The following is a 20,489-nucleotide window of genomic DNA, read 5'->3' on the forward strand; positions in this document are numbered from 1 at the left end:
CTCTTCCACTTTTTCCTTGTTTTCTGTTTTCTCCAATGTTAATTTTATTGTGGAGAAATTTAGTCACACAAACAAACATTAATAATACTGTTATAAAAGAATTTTATTATATCGCAGGAATTTAAATAAAGCAAAATTTTATACCGTACGAAAAAGATAATACTGATAAGAAGAGAGGATGTGTTATTGAAGGAGAAGGATGGTGTGTTTACAAACGAACGCAAACGTTCGTATATATAGAAGAAAATTTACTGTACAAATAGTGCAGCGGGCCCCACATCTTTTTATATTTTCAACGAAAGCGGCTCATCTTTTCTTTTGTCTTTCGTAACACTCCCCCTTGGGGGCCGGTGTCACTATCCGCTCTCGCTTAACGTCTTTGTTGCCTCGTTAAAAACCTTTCTAGGAAAACCCTATGGGAAAAACCATAGTAAGGTAAAAAGAGTACAACTACGTAAGCTCCCCCTCGAATGAGCAGTCATAGATCCTTCTGATGACGCATTCCAATGTTGTGGATGTGTTTTCTGAATACCGAAGTCGGAAGTGATTTTGTGAAGAGGTCAGCTGCATTGTCGCATGATTGGACATATCTTACTTCAATCTCTTTCTTCTTCACGAGCTCTTGAGTGTATGAGAAGAACTTCGGATGAATATGCTTCGTTCTATCGCTTTTAATATATCCGTCCTTTGTTTGAGCAATACATGCTGCATTATCTTCATATAGAATAGTTGGCTCCGTATTTTCGTCAATCCCGCTGCTTGAACAGATGTGTCGGCTTATTGATCTCAGCCAAACACATTCTCTACTTGCTTCATGGAGTGCAATGATCTCAGCATGATTTGAAGAAGTAGCCACAAGCGTTTGTTTCTGAGAACGCCAAGATATAGCAGTGCCTCCGATCGTAAAAACGTATCCTGTTTGCGATCGGGCTTTGTGTGGATCTGAAAGATATCCTGCATCTGCAAAACCAACCATTTGACCTTTTGAACTTTTAGGATAAAACAAGCCTAAATCAATGGTCCCTTGGAGGTAACGAAAAACATGTTTAATCCCATTCCAATGTCTTCGAGTTGGAGATGAGCTGAATCTTGCCAAAAGATTCACAGCAAATGATATATCAGGCCGTGTACAATTTGCAAGGTACATCAGCGCTCCAATTGCACTTAGATATGGTACTTCCGGACCAAGTATCTCTTCTTTCTCCTCAGGTGGTCGAAATGGATCACTTTCAATATTAAGTGACCTAACGACCATCGGGGTGCTAAGAGGAGTTGATTTATCCATGTTAAATCGTTTCAACACTCTTTTAGTGTATGTGGATTGATACACAAATATACCATTTTGTGAATGTTCTATTTGTAGGCCAAGACAATATTGTGTCTGTCCAAGATCTTTCATCTCAAATTCTCCTTTGAGATAGTCTGATGCCTTTTGTATTTCCTTTTGAGTTCCGATAATGTTAAGATCATCAACATATACCGCGATTATTACAAATCCGGATATTGTTTTCTTGATGAAAACACATGGGCATATAGGATCATTCACATATCCTTCTTTTGTTAAATGATCACTGAGACGATTATACCACATACGTCCAGATTGCTTTAACCCATATAATGATCTTTGCAATTTTATTGCACATAACTCTTTAGGTTTGGAACTTAATGCTTCTGGCATTTTAAATCCATCAGGAACTTTCATGTAGATATCAATATCTAATGATCCATATAGATAAGCTGTAACAACATCCATGAGACGCATCTCTAGATTTTTATCAGCTGCTAGACTCATCAGGAATCTAAATGTGATGGCATCCATAACTGGAGAATACGTTTCTTCATAATCGATTCCAGGTCTTTGAGAAAAACCTTGAGCCACTAGACGAGCTTTGTATCTCGTAATCTCATTTTTCTCATTTCGCTTTCGAACGAAAACCCATTTGTACCCAACTGGTCTCACATCTGCAGGTGTGAGCACAATAGATCCAAATACTTTTCGTTTATTAAGCGAATCAAGTTCAGCTTGTATTGCATTTTTCCATTGTTCCCAATCATGTCTCTTTTGACATTCATAGACAGATTTTGGTTCTGGATCATCGATTTCTTCATTTATTTCACTTGACACAATATATGAGAAAGCATCATCAAGGTCATTTTGTTCATTTCTATTCCATATCCTTTTATTATGGATGTAATTAATAGAAATCTCATGATTATCTTTCGATTCATGATGCTCTGATTGATGATGCTCTGATTCATCAGAATCCTTATCATTTATTTCTTCCAAAATATTTTCTGCTATTTTGGGTGCATCATATATTTCAGCTTTCTTCTGTTTCCTAGGATTCTTATCCTTAGAACCAACAGGTCTACCACGCTTCAGGCGTGTTTTTGGCTCTCGTGTGTCATCCTCCTTTTCTTGTTCATTTGGCATTTTGATACGAGCAGGAGCATTTGCAGCTGGTATATGAGATTTAGTTACCGTCTTGGTATCTACAAATGCATCAGGTAGCTGGTTAGCTATACTCTGTAAATGCATAATTCGTCGAACTTCTAGTTCTGACTCTTTAGTGGGAGGATCAAGATATAACAATGATGGTACACTCCATTTTATATCACTTCCAACATTTTTGTTTTCTCCCCCTAGAACTGGGAATACATTTTCGTCAAAATGACAATCAGCAAAACGTGCTGTAAAGACGTCACCAGTCTGTGGTTCTAGGTATCTAATAATTGATGGGGAATCAAAACCAACATATATTCCCAATCTTCTTTGTGGTCCCATCTTTGTACGTTGTGGTGGTGCTACAGGCACATATACCGCACAACCAAAGATTCTAAAGTGGGAAATGTTTGGTTCTCGACCAAACGCTAACTGTAGTGGGGAATACTTATGGTATGCACTCGGTCTGATCCGAATGAGTGCTTCTGCATGCAAAATGGCATGTCCCCATACAGAGGTTGGAAGTTTTGATCTCATGATCAATGGTCTTGCAATCAATTGCAGACGCTTAATTAAAGATTCAGCCAAACCATTTTGCGTATGAACATGAGCAACCGAATGTTCAACTTCAATTCCCATTACCATACAATAGTCATTGAATGCTTGGGATGTGAATTCACCAGCGTTGTCTAGTCTAACTCTTTTAATAGTATAATCAGGAAACTGTGCTCGCAGTTTGATTATCTGAGTTAGAAATCTCGCAAATGCCACATTTCGAGATGATAATAGACAAACGTGTGACCATCTACTGGATGCGTCAATTAATACCATAAAATAGTGGAATGGTCCACAAGGTGGGTGTATAGGTCCACATATATCGCCTTGAATTCTTTCAAGGAACTTTGGTGATTCTTTATCGATTTTGGTTGGCGATGGCCTTACGATCAATTTTCCTAGAGAACATGCAACACATGTCATTTTATTCCCTTGAGAAATCTCCTGGATTTTCAGTGGATGACCATGTGAACTTTCTATGATTTTACGCATCATTGTAGTTCCTGGGTGGCCAAGGCGATCATGCCATAACGTGAACTCTTCTGGGTTCCGTTCTACTACAAGATTTGATTCGATCTCATCGATATAAGTATGATGTAACCCCGAAGGAAGCTCTGGAAACTTTTCTAATATGTGTTTTCTGCCACATTTCTCAGAAGTTACATACATGTATTTCTTTCCATCCTCAGTTGCAGACTGAGTATCATATCCGTGAAGATATATGTCTTTAAAACTCAACAAATTCCTTTTAGAACTTGGAGAATATAGAGCATTATTTATGGAAAATTTTGTTCCATTCGGTAAAGTAAAGTTTGCTTTACCAGTTCCTTCAATCACGTCTGCAGGACCTGATATTGTATTGACGACAATTCTTGTCGGTTTTATATCAGAGAAATATCTCTTTTGTCTCAGAATAGTGTGCGTCGTTCCACTATCTGGTATGCATATTTCACGAATCCGTTTCTTAGATTTTGCTCCATTAGCATTCTGATCCATTTCTGAAATTGTCATAAGTATAAAAGGAAACATAAAATTCATTCATATAAAGAAAAACACAATAATTATACATTAAGGTGACGTTAAAAACATCATTATTTGTTTAACAGGAAATGTAATAATTATACATGACAATATTGAAAACTATTCAATATTCTTATTATAAGCATTTCGGCTCTCTTCAGGAGTAATCTAGTCCAGCTCATTAGCGAAGTCGGAGGCATCGAGGTATGATGTCCCTTCAAAGTTTTCAGTGCGGTTCACTTCTTTAGCTTTGCCTTTCGTGGACTCTTGATATAACTTACAGAGATGTGAAGGAGTACGACAGGTACAGGACCAATGTCCTTTACAACCACATCTGTAACACACTGTCTCACGCTTCTGGGTGGTATCCTCTTGAGTTTCTTTACCCTTGGAAACTTGCCCGGGTCTAACCCACTTGTTAGTTCCCCTCCATTTGGGATTGTAAGTTTTTCCACGTTTGTTGTTGAAACGGCGGCCATGACCTCGATTGGCCTGGTTTCTCCTTTCCGAATTTTCTATCGCCGTAGCATTCACTTCAGGGAATGCTTTGGCTCCCATAGGTCGGGAATTGTGGTTTTTGATCAAGAGCTCATTGTTCTTTTCAGCTAACATGAGCGCAACCATCAGTTCAGAAAATCTCGTGTACCCGCATTTTCTGTAAATTTCGGGCAAGAAGTGAAGCTGTTTGTGGAAAGTGATATATGTTTTATTCATCATTTCTGCCTCAGAGACAGGATTACCACAATACTTCAGGAGTGCAACTATCCTCAGGACAGCGGAATTGTAATCCTCAACCTTTTGAAAATCTTGGAACCTCAGATTTTTTCACTCTTCTAGAGCGTGAGGGAGGTTGATTTGTCTCTGGTTATCGAACCTTTCTTTTAAAATTTGCCACAGTTCAGCTGGGTCCTCGACGTTTGCATAGTCGTGCGTTAGATTTTCATCTAAATGCTTCTTCAGGAAGATTATCGCTTCGGCTATATGCTTGGGTGGTGATTTGTTACCGATTACAATTGTTTCGGTTATCTTTTTCATCACAGATATGGTTTCACGTTTGTGACCCACCCGACGTAATTTTCGCCAGTTATTTTCAGGGCCGGGAACTGGAGTTTCTCGATGTTTGTCATTTGTATTTCTAAAACAAAAAATAATAATTTTATTAGAACTTCATAATTTAAAAACCGTTTACATTAATCATGCAAGCAATTACAAGGAGAAGTGATGTAAAGAAAATTAAACCGATATTCATCTTAAATTCACTCGGAGTAAATTCTCCAACGAATAAACCATAAATAGAAACACAAACAAAAATGGCACATAAAAACAAAAGTGCGCGAATCATCTTTCTTGAAATGAAAAATCGGAGGACAGCGATTTGAATTTTTTTTTTTTTTGAGAGAAGATGAAATGTTTTGGATGATGAAATAGAGTGAAAATGAGTTGTATTTATAGATGAAAATTACTGTTCATGACCGTTGGAGAAAGGGAAAATTTTTGAAAAAATTTCTTTGTGACCGTTGGGGTTAAATCGAGTGCACTAAAAATCAGTCTGAAAATATCGTATTAAACAGTCAATCAAATCTATAAAATTTCATAAAGGTAAAAATTATGGCAATGAAATATTTATGTTATGACAACAAATCATGCGACGGCTCAGCCGATCAATGCAGAGTAATAAATAAATTATACGGCGGCTCGGCCGACCAATTAATAACAAACAGAATATAAGGCGGCTCGGCCGACCAATAAATAATAAACAGGATATAAGGCGGCTCGGCCGACCAATAAATAATAAACAGAATATAAGGCGGCTCGGCCGACCAATAAATAAATTAAATTATTAGTAAATAATATAGGCGGTATTCCGGCCATTATAACATAATATAAATAATAGTAGAGGCGGTATACCGACCATTATAACAGGGTATAAATGATACAAATAAATTTTACCGAATCGCAGAGTGATCGTGCTGATAACGTGTTATAAAAAGAACTGGAATTTTATTATATCGCAGGAATTTAAATAAAGCAAAATTTTATACCCGTACGAAGAAGATAATACTGATAAGAAGAGAGGATGTGTTATTGAAGGAGAAGGATGGTGTGTTTACAACGCAAACGTTCGTATATATAGAAGGAAATTTACTGTGCAAATAGTGCAGCGGGCCCCACATCTTTTTATATTTTCAACGAAAGCGGCTCATCTTTTCTTTTGTCTTTCGTAACAAATACATAATTATCAAAAAAGAATGTACATGTAAACTAGTGCACCTAGGGTCGGGCATTCTGATACCCATTCGGATTCGGTTCGGATCTATTCGGACTTCGGATTTTCGGGTTTAAAGATTTCAACCTCATTCGGGTATTTCTAAATTTTGGTTCGGGTTCGGTTCGGATCTTTGCAGATTCGGTTCGGGTTCGGATAACCTATTTAAATTATTTTAAAATTTTTAATACTCATTATATGCTTAAATTTCTCAAAATCTAAAACAAAATAATATATTACATATAAATTTGTATAATATATGTCAAAATACTTAAAATTAACATATAAATTGGTTTAATTTGAATATTTGGATAAAAAAATCAATAGATATTTCAAGTATTTTGGTGTTTTGAATATATTTGAGCTATTTTAGACATTTACTTTTGATTATTTATGTACATTTTCAAGTGTTTTAGATAAATTAAAAGTATCTTATACATTTCGATGTTTTTAATATATATTAAATCTAAAAATAAGCAATATATTTAGGTATATAAATCTATTTATGTTACATTCGGATACTCAAGATACTTTGGTTCGGATCGGATTCGGTTTCGGTTCTTTAGATATCAAAATTTTGAACCCGTTCGGATATTTAATCAATTTCGGTTCGGATTTGGTATTATTTTTTCGGTTCGGATTCGGTTCGGTTCTTCGGATCCGGGTTTTTTACCCAGCCCTAAGTACACCACTATCTGACTGTAATATGTTTTACGGATTATCCATAAGCACAGGTAAAGAAGATTAAATCATACTTCTTACAATAGATTTGCAGTAAAAAAAAAATATTCAACATTTTAGGTTTATGTTTATACATATAATTTTTTTTAATTAAGATATACGGGAAAGTAAAATAACCAACAAAATACATATTAGGGCAATTATTATAAAATGTTTTTCTTATCTTGTACAGTAAATTTGTTATTTTATTAATATAACATTTACCGAAGTTGCTTTGTAAGTATTTGTATTAGAATCTAAATTTTGTGTTAAAAACTTAATTAAATTTTTTTTATAAATTCTTAAATAATTTAATTATTTTTATATCTTTAGCAAATAATTCATTTTATATCTACGAAATTTATTATGAAATGAAATTTAGTAGTAAATCCATTTGACAAAATAACATATAATAAAATATAGAATCAATAATATATGATTTTAACATAAATCATAAAATAAATAGCATTAAATTTAGTTTAAATCTACAAATACACAAATAATAAAAAAAAAATCCAGAAACTAATAATTTCACTGAGATAATATATGAAAAGTGATTTTCTTTTTGATCAAATATATGAAAATTGATTAGATAATGATACACATGGAAAACAAAATCTCGTCAGTGTAATGGGCTGGTTCACAACTACGTTAATAAAAAGGAACTCCATGATGGGCTTCGTCGAAGAAACTGGGCTTTGTAGAAGAAACGTTTTAGTTCCTCCTCCGTCTACCTTCCTCCTCGTCCACCACGACGATCCTCCAACTCGACGGCGACGGTGGAAGAAACCATGAATCCCCCGGATAACAACCAAGACAATGCTCCGTCTCTACCCCACTCTCAGCTCCCCACTCTCCCTCCACAATCGAACTCAAATCCCAACCCAGACCCAACCTCAACCTCCAACCCTAGCTTCGAGCAAATTGTCTCCTTCTCCGCTCCAAAGAAGCGAAGAAGAGGCCGATCTCAGCGCTCAACGTCGTCGTTTCACACTCTCCCCAGCGCGGGAGGAATCCTCCCCAACATAGACGCCCCCAGATCAAACCCAGGGATAGGCGACGAGATCATCACGATCAACAAGGACGCCACCACGGAGGCTCTCCTCGCTCTCACCGCCGGCTTCCCAGCCGATTCCCTCACCGAGGAGGAGATCGACTTCGGCGTGGTCCCCGTCGTCGGAGGAATCGAGCAGGTGAACTACATTTTGATCAGGAACCACATCATCTCCAAATGGAGAGAGAATATCTCCAGCTGGATCGCAAAGGAATCTTTTCTAGATTCGATTCCTAACCACTGCATAAGTCTGTTAGACTCTGCTTACGACTACTTGGTTCTACACGGATACATCAACTTCGGGATATCCCAGGCGGTTAAAGACAAGGTTCCTCCTGCTCAGCAGCCAAGCAAGACTAGCGTCGTTATAGTGGGAGCTGGATTGTCTGGTTTAGCCGCGGCGAGGCAGTTACTGAGGTTCGGGTTTAAAGTAACCGTTTTGGAAGGTAGGAAGCGGCCTGGCGGGAGGGTTTATACTAAGAGGATGGAAGGGAATAGAGTGGAGGCGGCGGCGGATTTGGGAGGGAGTGTTTTGACCGGGACGTTAGGGAATCCGTTAGGGATTATAGCGAGGCAGTTAGGTTGTTCTCTTTACAAGGTGAGAGATAAGTGTCCTCTTTATAGGGTTGATGGTAAACCGGTTGATCCGGATTTGGATATGAAGGTGGAGGGGGCTTTTAACCGGCTTTTGGATAAGGCTAGTAAGCTTAGGCAGCTGATGGGTGATGTTTCGATGGATGTGTCGCTTGGTGCGGCGCTCGAGACGTTCAGGCAAGTTTATGGGGATGCTACTGAGGAGATGAGTTTGTTTAATTGGCATCTTGCTAACTTGGAGTATGCGAATGCGGGTTTGGTGTCTAAGCTCTCTCTTGCGTTCTGGGATCAAGATGACCCTTACGATATGGGTGGGGATCATTGCTTTTTGCCTGGAGGGAATGGGAGGCTGGTTCATGCTTTGGCGGAGAATGTACCGATCTTGTATGAGAAGACTGTTCAGACGATCAGATACGGTGCGGATGGTGTGAAGGTAACAGCTGGACATCAAGTGTATGAAGGTGATATGGTGCTGTGTACTGTTCCCCTTGGTGTTCTTAAGAACGGATCCATCAAATTTGTGCCGGAGTTGCCTCAGAGGAAGCTTGATTGTGTAAAGAGACTAGGTTTTGGGTTGTTGAATAAAGTTGCAATGCTGTTTCCGTTTGTGTTTTGGGGCACGGATCTTGATACCTTTGGACATCTTACTGAGGATCCAACCAATAGAGGTGAGTTCTTCCTCTTCTATAGCTATGCGCAAGTTGCAGGTGGTCCTCTGTTGATCGCGTTGGTTGCGGGAGAAGCTGCTCATAAGTTCGAGACAATGCCGCCCACTGATGCAGTGACTCGTGTTCTTCAGATTCTTAGGGGTAAATAGATTTTACTATACTCAGATTATCATTTGTGAGGAGACCTAATCTCCATTAAGCTTAGTTTAAAATTCACATTTCAGGTATGTATGAGCCACAAGGAATAAATGTTCCTGATCCAATTCAAACGGTCTGCACCAGATGGGGAGGGGATCCATTCAGTTTCGGATCTTACTCCAACGTTGCAGTGGGAGCTTCAGGTGATGATTACGACATATTAGCAGAAAGTGTGGGAGATGGGAGGCTTTTCTTTGCCGGTGAAGCCACGACAAGGCGGTACCCTGCAACCATGCACGGAGCTTTCGTTACCGGTCTGCGAGAAGCTGCAAACATGGCTCAGTCAGCAAAGTCCCGAGGCATAAGGAAGAGAATCGATAGGAACCCTTCGAAGAACCCTCACGCTTGCGCTACCCTTCTTGCAGATTTGTTCAGGGACCCTGATCTGGAGTTTGGGAGTTTCTCCATAATCTTTAGCCGGAGGAATCCAGACCCGAAGTCTCCTGCGATTTTGAGGGTGACGCTGAGCGAGCCTTGTAAGAGGAACGACGACCCAGTAGCGGATCAGTACTCGAACAAGATACTGTTTCAGCAGCTTCAGTCTCATTTCAATCAGCAGCAACAGATTCAGGTGTATACGTTGTTGACTAGACAGCAGGCTCTTGACTTGAGAGAAGTCAGAGGTGGTGATGAAAAGAGGATTTACTATCTATGTGAGACACTTGGAGTGAAGCTTGTGGGAAGAAAAGGTCTAGGAATTGGAGCTGATTCCGTTATCGCTTCTATTAAAGCTGAGCGAACCGGTCGCAAGCCAGCATCATCAGGCACAAAATCTGGTTAGGCTTCCTGATTTGATTGCTCTCCATACATGTCATAGAGAACCAGTAATGACATCTTATCCTTTTTTCTCTCTGTTGTGAAGGTATGCTAAAGGTGAAATCCGGTGCTCTGAAGCGGAAGCTGATCAGGTAAACTACAAGCGGTCGTATGTGCAATAATCACTCTCACTTGTCAATAGAGATTGCTAAGATCTTTTTTGTTGCATAAGAAGGATTAAAGGACCGGTGCCGCTGAATCAAAGTAGTATTGGCGACTCGGAGACTATAAGACAAGAGTCTTTAGGGAATGGGAAAGCATCTGAGCAAACGACAATAGTAGAGGCGATAGGAAGCAGCAGCACGCGAGAGGAAAGCAAATGGTTGGGGACAGGAGTTGCATCAAGTTCTGGTATGCGTTCTTCTGGGTAGTATTGATCGATCCTTTTGAAATTATGATCAATTTACATTGATGATGACACATAGGTGGTTCCTTGCATGGAGAGACTATGAAAAGATGACAGAATGAATGAACAAAACCCCACTCAAGCAAATGAGTTGGATGAAGACAAGAACAAATGTACTTCTGGTCTCAACTCCGACCCAAGCCAGGCAACTTGAAGAGAGGCCATCAGGTGCAGAGTTCACTAGACGATGATGAATGAATGATCTGTGACTTACCACTTTCAAAAGCCTCAGGAGAGTTCATCCCACTTCTTCTTTTATTTACAGATGGAGTCTCCTCTCTCTCTTTTGATTGTAACTTTATGTTAGCAGACAAATACTGACTATTTATCCACGTATGTAGTGTTTGTAATGTACACGAAGACTAATAAAATGACTAAGATCATCTCTGTTATGTAAAATGACTAATATTATCTCTGTTATGTAAATACAAGTAACACAACACTCTTTTATCTGATCGAGTTCACATAGCGGAACAAAACACACAAGAGCCAACTTACAGAGCCTTTCCAGAGCTGGAACCGCTCCCGGTCTGCATAGGAAAGAAGTGTTTTATGTGTCAATATTCAAGACCATAGCTGAAACTGGTGAGTTTTAGAGCTGAGATGTTTACTAACCAACAACTCATGATCGCCCATGATTTCTTCCATCAACTCCGAGATGGGTTTATCAGCGCTGTTCGGAACCATAGCTGCAAACACAGCTGGTTCTAGCCCTGCATTTGAATCCACCAGCTTTGTAAACGATATGCTTTAAAGTCTTCCTGTTTTCTTTTTTTGTTTCTTAAACACATTCTGAATATGAAGAAGGTACCAGTTTCTGGAAATGCATCAATGAACATCATCATCTCTTCCCCTGTCAAACCAGATAAGAAGCAGATTCGGGGCAGCGACTCCGCTATCTGCACAAAGGATTAATAATGTAAGAAAACAAAAACGCAGAAGAACGTTGATGTAAGCTGGAAGTCACATACTTTCACTCTCTTCAGGTCAGTCTGTCTTGTGTTAACTGCTTCCCATAACGAACGTGGGATCATATCTTCTGTACAGAACATAATCTACATTTTTCTCCAAAATCAACAAACATTAGTCTGACATTATCTTGCAAGAGTCAGAGAGGGAATTTTCGATTTTACCTTCATGAATTCACCATCGAGCTCCTTAAGAAGCTCTTGTATCTGCATTACAAGATGATAGATTAATTCAAAGACTCGAAAATATTTGCTGTGTGTGATATGTAACTCTGTTTCCAGTTTATATATTACCTTCTGTGCTTCATGAATTTGAAAGCCAAGCAACAGCAAAACCTGAAAAAGAAGATATATTCCAAATATGATGATCACAGACTTCACAGTAATGAACGGTGGGCAAAGATTTAAAATGTAAAAGAAACTGACAGGAGGGCCGAACACAGGATCTTGAGGATCCAAAGGTACAAACTTCGAATCTTCTTCTAGTGTCTGGGGAATCTCTTGAGCTGAACCTTTAACACGGAGCTTTTGCTTTTGCTTTTGCTTGAGCTTTGTGTGGTGAGGTGTGTTGTTTGCCCATGACAAAGAAGACGTAGCGAACCCAAAGAAGTGAGAGCTTACTAATTTCTTATAAGAAGAAGACGGCCTTGAGATTCCAAACCGCAGCAAAGAAGACGACGACATTGCTGCTTCTCCCTATCTCATTTGCATCGTTCGTGATTGTTAAGATAAAATTGTTCCTCTAGCCAATCGTGTTTCGCCATTTGTCATGTATTCTACTCAGGCTGTCTTCTAACTTTTTCGGTTTAACCGCATCGAACCAGATTCTCGTTTATTTCGGTTTGATGTGATTTTAATGCCAAATTGGAATCAAATTAGTATACAGTATGTTGTAAACACTCTGTAATCAAATATTCAAATTACATCAGAAACCAGTACACATTGTTTTAAAAAGAAGATGGGGATCACATCTGAGCAACCAAATCCTCTCCTTCTGTAGTGGTACTAGTAGTCACAGCATCTACTCCAGTAAGCGAATTCTCCATCCATCCCTTCAACATTTCCAGCGCAGCTTTTGGCTGGTCCATTGGAACCATGTGCCCCGCATCGTGCACCTGTTTATATTTTTGTTTTAAATCATCAAAACCTCTTCTGTCTTTTGCTATAAAAAGACAATAAGCAGAACAGAAGAACGACTGCGGTTTTATGTAAGAAAGAGCCTGACCTTGAGGAAACTGAGTTGTCCATAACTCTTTAACTTGCCTGCTTCTTTACCATCAACCACAAAGGGTACTTCCTTACTCGCCTTGAAGTTCTCTTTCCCTGACCACTCCATTGCATTCACCCACCTCGAGTTACCTGCTCCAAATTCAATATATCATGCGTCACAAAAGAAAAGATACATTAACAATTGTGTTTTTACTAGTTAAGTTGTTTTTGTTTAGTTCACAATTATATTCCGCTTATTTCATTATTGACAAGTCTAGATTATGTTATGTTTTTGGAACTCACCGAGCCAGTTGCAGATGAGATCATATTCTCCTGCGTACACGAGAAGGTTGATTCCATCTTCCAAGAGCGTGGGAATCCCAACCTCGAGATTCCTCATCCAGTCTTGTAGCATTGCCTGATAGACACTTGTACTACAGGAGACGAACTCTATGTCCCCAACACCAAGCGACTTTCTCACTGATTGCAGATTCAAGAATTTCTCCATGTTTGAGAAGTCGTAGCATAAACTCCCCTCGCACTTCTTCCTGATGTCGTAATGCTACACAAGAAGTGCGTCAAGTTATAACTTTAAATGCAGAAAGATTAAACAGAATTACTTTTATACAAGTGATGTCTTCTCCATTACCAATGGTTTATCCAAGGTCTCATTTATCCACAGGATGTTGCTAGAAACAATATTATCTGGAAATCCAATTAGCAATGAAAGTCAATAATTTTGGGCTTACGTTTACTCCACCAGCATGTTTCATTACACCAGTGAACAAGGTGTTGCAAACAAGATATGACGCCAAACAAGAAGTTGTTCCATCAGTTCCTGGAAAAAAAAAACAGGGATTCAGGATCCATCAAAACACATGGAGCAATTGAAAGACATAACTTGATAACTAGAATAGAGGAAGTACCACAAAGCTTAATGGATAGTTCGCACAGTGGCACAATTTTTTCTAAGCGATCATGCTCTGCTTGCGTAATTAAGCCCATTTCCAACGCATAGTCAGGATAGGCTGGGTATTGGATTGCAGGATCTGTAAGGCCATTTCCAATGGCGAATCCCTGCAAGCCTATACTTGTAAGTACCAACCATACATTAACACCGTAAGAGAAAAAACAAAGAAACAGTCACATGCCTTAAGGTTAACATGAACTCCCTCATTAGCCCTGTTTCCTTTATGGACTCTGGCAGCAAACGCCGGAATGTAGTGGCCAGCATATGACTCTCCCGTTATGTAAAAGTCTTTGTTTGCCAGCTCAGGGTGCTCAGCAAAGAATGCCTAAGGTAACATGAGAAAACATAGTCACTATCTTATTACTGCTAAATAAATCAGAACGATCTAAATGAAGTTTTCCCCAAGTCAAAGCTTGAAAGCAAGTTTCTATACCCACAAAAGTTCAAAAAAAAGAAACTCAATAGAATATCTAGTGCCAGACCTGAGGTAACACGAGGAAACATAATCACTATCTTGTAACAGCTAAACAAACAAGAACAATATAAAAGAGGTTTTATTTAAATCAAAGCGTGGAAGCAGGTTTCTGTAATAACAAAGTTCAGAAGAACAAGGAACTCAATAGAATATATAGTTCCCAGACCTGCAGAAAGTCATACAGATCATCGCTGACTCCAGTTTCATCATGACGGATATCACTTTTGTCAGTGGTGTAGCTGAAACCAGTTCCAACAGGCTGGTCAACATACAGTAGATTGGAAGCCTGCAAGATATAAATAAATCCTCAATCAACTCTCATGAGCATAAGAATCAGGGAGATAGTTTACAACGGATCACTATATAAGGTAATGATACCTGGTCCCATCCATACTCATTCCAAGCAAGAGACATGTTCTTATCAATCTTGAAAGGACCGTTCTCATAGAACATAGCCAATTCACTGCTACATCCAGGCCCTCCCGTCAGCCAAATCACCACAGGCGCATCCTTCTTCTTGCGCGACTCAAAGAAGAAGTAAAACATCCTAAACATTTAATCGAGATTCCAATTAGCAACAATGCTCAGATCGACAATAAACGCACAGCCTAGTCAACAGCTAGCTACAAATCAGATACTAAACCACCATCCGTATATGAACAAGCAAGGCTATAGGATTAGATAACAACCTTGCGCCCTGAGATTTCGGGAGTTTGAAGTAACCGGCATGATGACCTAAATCCTCGACGGTGGCGCCTCCGTCGGAGATAATGTTCGGGAATCTGAAGCTCCGTTCAACAATCGAAGGTACCTCTTCCTCCGCGGAAGCGAGAGTCGAATCGGTGACATCGATCACGTTCACGTCGAGCTTCGGGAAGAGGTTGAGCTCTCGGATCAGCTTCTCCGCGCGCGATAACGGCAAGTTCGATATCTCGAAGCTCCGATCGTTCAAGAGAGTGGAAGAGGAAGATGGATATGCGCAAGCGATGAAGACGACGATGTGCAGGAGGAAAGTTAGTTTCTCCATTTTCGTTTTTTTTTCTTTTTCCTCAACTGCTTTTTGAGATTGTTTGTATACGAGGGAGGAGAAGGTACACGTGGCAAGAAAATATCTAAAAGGGGATCTTCTTGACGTGTCTGAGATCGTTGGGGGCCAATCTGTGAATTACAAGAAATAGTGAGTGATCTTCTAACACGCAAGATAACGTCTGGACGTTCAATCAAAAACAAAAAGGGGTCTTCTGGACCTATCAGATAAATTTTGGGCTAATCTGTGATTTTCAAAAAATAGTTACTGATCTGTTACGCGTAGTCGTCGATAACGTCTGGGGGTTGGTTAATCAACGGTTACGCACACGCGAGATGAATGGGAAGCAAAAGATGAGTGGATGTGGGTCCCATACATATATATAGAAAAAATTAATCCGACCTGCCGGAATCGAACCAGCGACCTAAAGATTTCTTTGGGATTACCCACTACAGTCTTCCGCTCTACCAACTGAGCTAAGGTCGGTTTGATCTGTGGATCGACATTTTACTTGCATATAGATTAACTTTATGGGGCCTAATTATTCCTAATGGGCTTTTATCCTCCCTTAAGTTTATACGGAAGGATAATATACGTGAGTTTCTAGCTGGACACAATCAAAAGAGTAAGCCCATTTTCTTCGTTATGTATCAAAATTTTGTTGAACTAACACCATAACCTACAAGGCTAAAACTTGGATCAAGATTGTAATACAAAAACCAAAACCAACGTCATATTCAGTAACATCTGCACATCACAGCAGTATCATATAGTTCCTTTCAAGATATACATGGCATGAGATCAACAAACAAAGAGCAAAACGAAAGCTTACCGAACACGAAACAAAAACCCTAATCTCTTACCCATGGAAGAGGGATCATACTTGGAACATACACATAGCCACAACGGAAGGCGCGAGAATAGTCACGCACGTTGTATCGTTTCGTCACCGTTCTAGTTCTCATCCCATCCTCATTAATGTCATAAAGAGTAAGGCAAGTACAAACCTTATCACCTTCTCGTTCAACTCCCACACACCATACGCTGACACTCTTAGGCTTCACAAAGCAGTATACAGGACTAGCCGCATCAGCATCGACCCATAACGCCGGAAGAACCGGACCGGACAAACTGAAACATTTGCTAAACGTGACATCACCACCACCCAGCTTGCTCGAAACCCACACCTCAATGTTTCCTGATGCTTGGTCTTGTTGTAGCAACGACAAGCTATCTCCATCCAAACAACCTAACTAATAATTTTCATAAGAAGGAGGACAGAAGCATATGTCCTTGAATATTTCATCCGAGAAATTGAAACTCAGAATGAACTCTTCTTCTTCTTCATCATCATCATCTCCTTCTTCTTCTTCAACATCTCTATAAGCAATCCAATACATGTAACCCATCACAGCCACACAGATACGCATGATATGCACATCCATATCAAGCTCGACATCAAGAGTCCTCCAAGAACTCGTCTTGCACTCGTACATCTCAACCTCTGGTGCATCTCCATAACCCTCAACGTCGTCCCAAGGGCAACTATTGAACCTCAGAATCTTGTAACCATCGCTACGATTGTTCTTGTCGTATCCAATCCCGTGGTAATCAGAACTCGTGATACCTTTCGCGGGCTCGACCCATCTGAGGTTTTTCAAAACAGGATTCCAAAGTGCGAGGTTGGGGAGTCTTGAACCGTCGCTTACGCAACAACAATCATCATCATACGCAACCAGCATGAGTCCGTCGCAGTGAACCAAGAGTGGGTGCACCAAAGTGATCTTATACGAATGCTGTCGTAGCTCGTCTGGGACTGGTGAAACTGAGCTTGTTGCGGTCGCTGGATCCATAATTTCTACGGTATCATCGACGAAGATTCTTAGGAAGCGTTCTTCTTGGGAGCGTTGGAAGTGTTCGTTGATGAAACTTGCGTCGGTGAGGAGAGCGTACCATTCTTTGCACGTCGGTTTTGCTCGGACGAGAGCTTCCGCCGGAGTCTTGTAGAAGATTTCTTGTAATATATCCGGTAGCAGCGACGACCACGAACGCCTTGCGGCAGCCATGGCGCGCTCTCTGAGAGATTCTGTTGGATAAGCTTCAAGTTTACTTGTTCGACAAGCTATTGAAGATAAGGATGAATAGCTTAATATGTTTAGGATAAAGATAAGAATTCCTAGATATACTTGTAATAGGAGAAGTCAAGAAGGTTCTATATATAGAGGTCTAATGTAAGGAGATCCCTACAACGATTGAAAAGAAAGTTAAGAAAGAAATAAAACAAAAGAACCTGTTTTATAATTCATGTGTCTTTGAATACTTTATTTGGTATCAGAGCCTGAGGTTCAAATCAATCGAAGAACTTAGATACATAGAATTATGGAGGATTCAAAAGCTTTGGTGAAAGTAAAAGATGGTGTGCCTACCACCGTGGTTTGTCCGATGTTAACCACATCAAACTATACGGTATGGGCGATGAAGATGAGAGTGTTAATGCGCGTTCATAAGGCATGGGAAGCGATCGAACCTGGAGTTGAGGATGAAGAAAAGAACGACATAGCTACGTCGCTGTTGTTTCAATCGATATCTGAAGGATTAGTTTTGCAAGTTGGTGACCTAGGTTCCCCTAAACTTATTTGGGAAGCTATACGATCAAGGAACTTAGGTGCAGAACGAGTTAAATCAGCTCGACTATTAACTCTAATGAATGAGTTTGATCGATTGAAGATGGATGACACAGACTCTATTGACACGTTCTCAGGGAAGATATCTGAACTCGCCTCTAAAGCAAGTTCGTTAGGTCAGAGCATTGAGGGACCAAAGATTGTGAAGAAGTTTCTTAATAGCTTGCCACCTAAGTTTATTCATATGACGGCCTCGTTGGAACAGCTATTGGATTTGGAAACTACAAGCTTTGAAGACATAATTGGAAGACTTAAAGCTTATGAAGAGCGAATCAAAGGTTTTGAATCGTATGAACAACAAGGAGCTCTTCTGTATTCAAATTCAGAGAAGTCATATGACAATGGAGGAAGAGGCAGAGGACAGAACAGAGGACGTGGTCGCGGTACCAGAGGAAGAGGACGTGGTAGAGGTAACGATGGCGAGAGGAGTAAAGAGAAAAGAGACTACTCTCAGATCATATGCTACAATTGTAAGAAGAAGGGTCACTTTGCTTCGGTCTGTACCGAGAAGAAAGATAACGAGGAGCTAAACAAAACCGAAACAGAGGTAGCAGAAGCAGCCTTATATATGCATGAATTAGTATTCCTCAACGAAGAGAAAGTTATACCAAAGAAGCTGGAATTTCACGAGAAAGAAGAAGGTGTGTGGTATCTTGACAATGGCGCTTCAAATCATATGACAGGAGAGAGGTCTTACTTCTCCGAACTAAACGAAAACGTCAAAGGAAAGGTAAAGTTTGGGGATGGATCATTCGTCGAGATAAACGGTAAAGGGTCGATCTTGTTTGAAGCTAAGACAGGGGAGCAGAAGCTGTTACAAGACATCTACTATATCCCGGAGCTAAAGAGTAACATCTTGAGTCTGGGACAAGCAACTGAGCAAGGTTGTGATGTTCGAATGAAAAACAACTTCTTAACGTTAAGAGACCCTGAAGGGAGGTTACTAGTAAAGGTATTGAGGACTGCAAATCGACTGTACAAGTTGAAATTGAAAGTAGGAAAAGCGACTTGTTTGCACGCAAGACTCGAGGAAGATTCATGGAGATGGCACACCAGACTTGGTCATGTAAGCTTCAAGACTGTAAAAGCCATGGCAACTCACAATATGGTGATTGGATTGCCAGAGATAAGAGAAGAAAAACAACTCTGCGATTCATGCTTGGTAGGCAAGCAAGCGAGACAGTCTTTTCCCAAAGCAACGGCGTTTAGATCATCTCAACCACTTGAGCTATTGCACGCAGACCTTTGTGGTCCTATCTCACCAGCGACACTGTCTCTAAACCGCTACATCTTTGTCATAATTGACGACAGCACAAGATTCATGTGGACGATCTTGTTGAAAGAAAAGAGCGATGCGTTCGACAGGTTTAAAGCGTTTAAGAAACTTGTCGAGAAAGACTTAAAGAAGGAGATCATGACGCTACGCACAGACAGAGGAGGTGAGTTTACCTCACACGAGTTCAATACGTTCTGCAATGACAACGGCATAAGGAGGCATCTAACTGCACCCTACACCCCGCAACAGAATGGCGTGGTGGAGCGTAGAAACCGGACCCTTATGGAGATGACTCGCAGCATACTCAAGGCAATGGGTGTGCCTAATTACTTATGGGGAGAGGCAGTGCGTCACGCAACGTACCTGATTAACAGAGTGCCTACAAGAGCCTTGTCTAATCAAACTCCCTATGAGTGTTTAAAGGGAAGAAAGCCGAGTGTATCACATATTCGGGTATTTGGCTGCACAGCGTATGCTAAGAAGGATGGAGGACATTTAAAGAAGCTCGATGATAGATCAGAAGCTGCAGTTCATCTTGGCATTGAGCCAGGATCGAAAGCATACAGACTCTACAATCCCACTTCAAAGAAAATTATAGTAAGTCGGGATGTAGTTTTTGATGAGAAGGCTCGTTGGAATTGGAAGGGAGATGTTAAGCAAGTCCAAAGCGAGCCTGGGATGTTCCATATGGCATGGGGAGCTATATAAGACAATGGAAGTGGTCCGTTTGTAGTTGGAGTTGCAACTGAAGAAGCTGCTACGAATGATGCGGAAGAAGTAGTCGACTCTGAAGCAGAAACAGAGGTGATACACTCACCTGCAAATGCAGAAGATCAGAACCCCGTTCAAGAGTTAAGACGCTCAACAAGACAAGTAAGCAAACCTGAGTATCTTAAAGATTATGTTCTGTTAGCTGACGTCGAGTGCGAAGTACTACTATTGGCACTGAATGACGAGCCAATGACGATACAAGAAGCGCTTAAAGACAAGAGATGGAGAGTTTCATGTAAAGATGAGATTAATTCTATTGATAAGAACGAGACGTGGGTGCTTGTAGAGAAACCACAAGGAGTGAAGCTGATAGGACTCAAGTGGGTCTTCAAGATCAAGCGTAATGCAGATGGTAGCATTAATAAGTTC

General features: G+C 40.2%; 3 protein-coding genes, 1 non-coding gene and 1 pseudogene across 6 annotated transcripts; 1 reads left to right on the forward strand and 4 right to left on the reverse strand.

Moving 5' to 3' along the window:
* Positions 1-7,693: 7,693 nt before the first annotated feature.
* On the forward strand, positions 7,694-11,132 carry LOC106439248 (protein FLOWERING LOCUS D). 2 transcript variants are annotated; one of them, XM_013880653.3, is made up of 5 exons: positions 7,694-9,461; positions 9,545-10,294; positions 10,381-10,426; positions 10,507-10,685; positions 10,760-11,132. In XM_013880653.3, the coding sequence occupies exons 1-5, from the start codon at positions 7,796-7,798 to the stop codon at positions 10,792-10,794; spliced, it is 2,676 nt and encodes an 891-aa protein (XP_013736107.2). In that variant the 5' UTR covers positions 7,694-7,795; the 3' UTR covers positions 10,795-11,132. The 2 variants fall into 2 exon arrangements, with proteins under 2 accessions (XP_013736107.2, XP_013736108.2); XM_013880654.3 differs by having other exon boundaries at positions 10,510-10,685.
* Positions 11,104-12,457, reverse strand: BNAC03G36520D. Of its 2 annotated transcripts, XM_013829281.3 has the most exons (7): positions 12,135-12,457; positions 12,003-12,044; positions 11,874-11,915; positions 11,712-11,795; positions 11,552-11,639; positions 11,356-11,453; positions 11,104-11,270 (listed from the first exon to the last, which is right to left on the reverse strand). In XM_013829281.3, exons 1-7 carry the CDS (start codon positions 12,390-12,392, stop codon positions 11,235-11,237), a joined length of 648 nt encoding a protein of 215 aa, XP_013684735.1. In that variant the 5' UTR covers positions 12,393-12,457; the 3' UTR covers positions 11,104-11,234. The 2 variants fall into 2 exon arrangements, with proteins under 2 accessions (XP_013684735.1, XP_048606165.1); XM_048750208.1 differs by having other exon boundaries at positions 11,874-12,044; positions 12,135-12,441.
* A 102-nt stretch (positions 12,458-12,559) lies between these two features.
* LOC106389087 (serine carboxypeptidase-like 49) lies at positions 12,560-15,498 on the reverse strand. Its single transcript, XM_022699473.2, has 9 exons — positions 15,052-15,498; positions 14,741-14,909; positions 14,529-14,648; positions 14,069-14,212; positions 13,844-13,994; positions 13,667-13,755; positions 13,221-13,479; positions 12,934-13,067; positions 12,560-12,823 (listed from the first exon to the last, which is right to left on the reverse strand). The coding sequence occupies exons 1-9, from the start codon at positions 15,387-15,389 to the stop codon at positions 12,674-12,676; spliced, it is 1,554 nt and encodes a 517-aa protein (XP_022555194.1). The 5' UTR covers positions 15,390-15,498; the 3' UTR covers positions 12,560-12,673.
* Positions 15,499-15,785: 287 nt separating this feature from the next.
* TRNAY-GUA lies at positions 15,786-15,875 on the reverse strand. The gene is given in 2 exon segments: positions 15,786-15,821; positions 15,839-15,875. It is a non-coding gene; the product is annotated as a tRNA-Tyr (tRNA).
* A 365-nt stretch (positions 15,876-16,240) lies between these two features.
* On the reverse strand, positions 16,241-17,455 carry LOC106384275 (annotated as a pseudogene).
* Between the last annotated feature and the right edge of the window lie 3,034 nt (positions 17,456-20,489).

This window comes from Brassica napus, chromosome C3, assembly GCF_020379485.1.
Source record: "Brassica napus cultivar Da-Ae chromosome C3, Da-Ae, whole genome shotgun sequence".
In the NCBI taxonomy this organism is placed as follows: domain Eukaryota; kingdom Viridiplantae; phylum Streptophyta; class Magnoliopsida; order Brassicales; family Brassicaceae; genus Brassica; species Brassica napus.

What these genes read in the sequence shown, in the direction of transcription:
- LOC106439248 (XM_013880653.3), top strand. Translation starts at nt 7,796, where the DNA reads ATGAATCCCCCGGATAACAACCAAGACAATGCTCCGTCTCTACCCCAC. An exon ending in TGTTCTTCAGATTCTTAGGG is followed by an intron (nt 9,462 to 9,544) that starts GTAAATAGATTT and finishes TTCACATTTCAG; the next exon opens with GTATGTATGAGCCACAAGGA. An exon ending in CTGAAGCGGAAGCTGATCAG is followed by an intron (nt 10,427 to 10,506) that starts GTAAACTACAAG and finishes TTGTTGCATAAG; the next exon opens with AAGGATTAAAGGACCGGTGC.
- LOC106389087 (XM_022699473.2), bottom strand. Translation starts at nt 15,389, where the DNA reads ATGGAGAAACTAACTTTCCTCCTGCACATCGTCGTCTTCATCGCTTGC. An exon ending in ATGAGTATGGATGGGACCAG is followed by an intron (nt 14,649 to 14,740) that starts GTATCATTACCT and finishes TATATCTTGCAG; the next exon opens with GCTTCCAATCTACTGTATGT. An exon ending in GAGTTCATGTTAACCTTAAG is followed by an intron (nt 13,995 to 14,068) that starts GCATGTGACTGT and finishes ATAGGCTTGCAG; the next exon opens with GGATTCGCCATTGGAAATGG.
- BNAC03G36520D (XM_048750208.1), bottom strand. Translation starts at nt 12,392, where the DNA reads ATGTCGTCGTCTTCTTTGCTGCGGTTTGGAATCTCAAGGCCGTCTTCT. An exon ending in ATCCTGTGTTCGGCCCTCCT is followed by an intron (nt 12,045 to 12,134) that starts GTCAGTTTCTTT and finishes CTTCTTTTTCAG; the next exon opens with GTTTTGCTGTTGCTTGGCTT. An exon ending in CTGACCTGAAGAGAGTGAAA is followed by an intron (nt 11,640 to 11,711) that starts GTATGTGACTTC and finishes TCCTTTGTGCAG; the next exon opens with ATAGCGGAGTCGCTGCCCCG.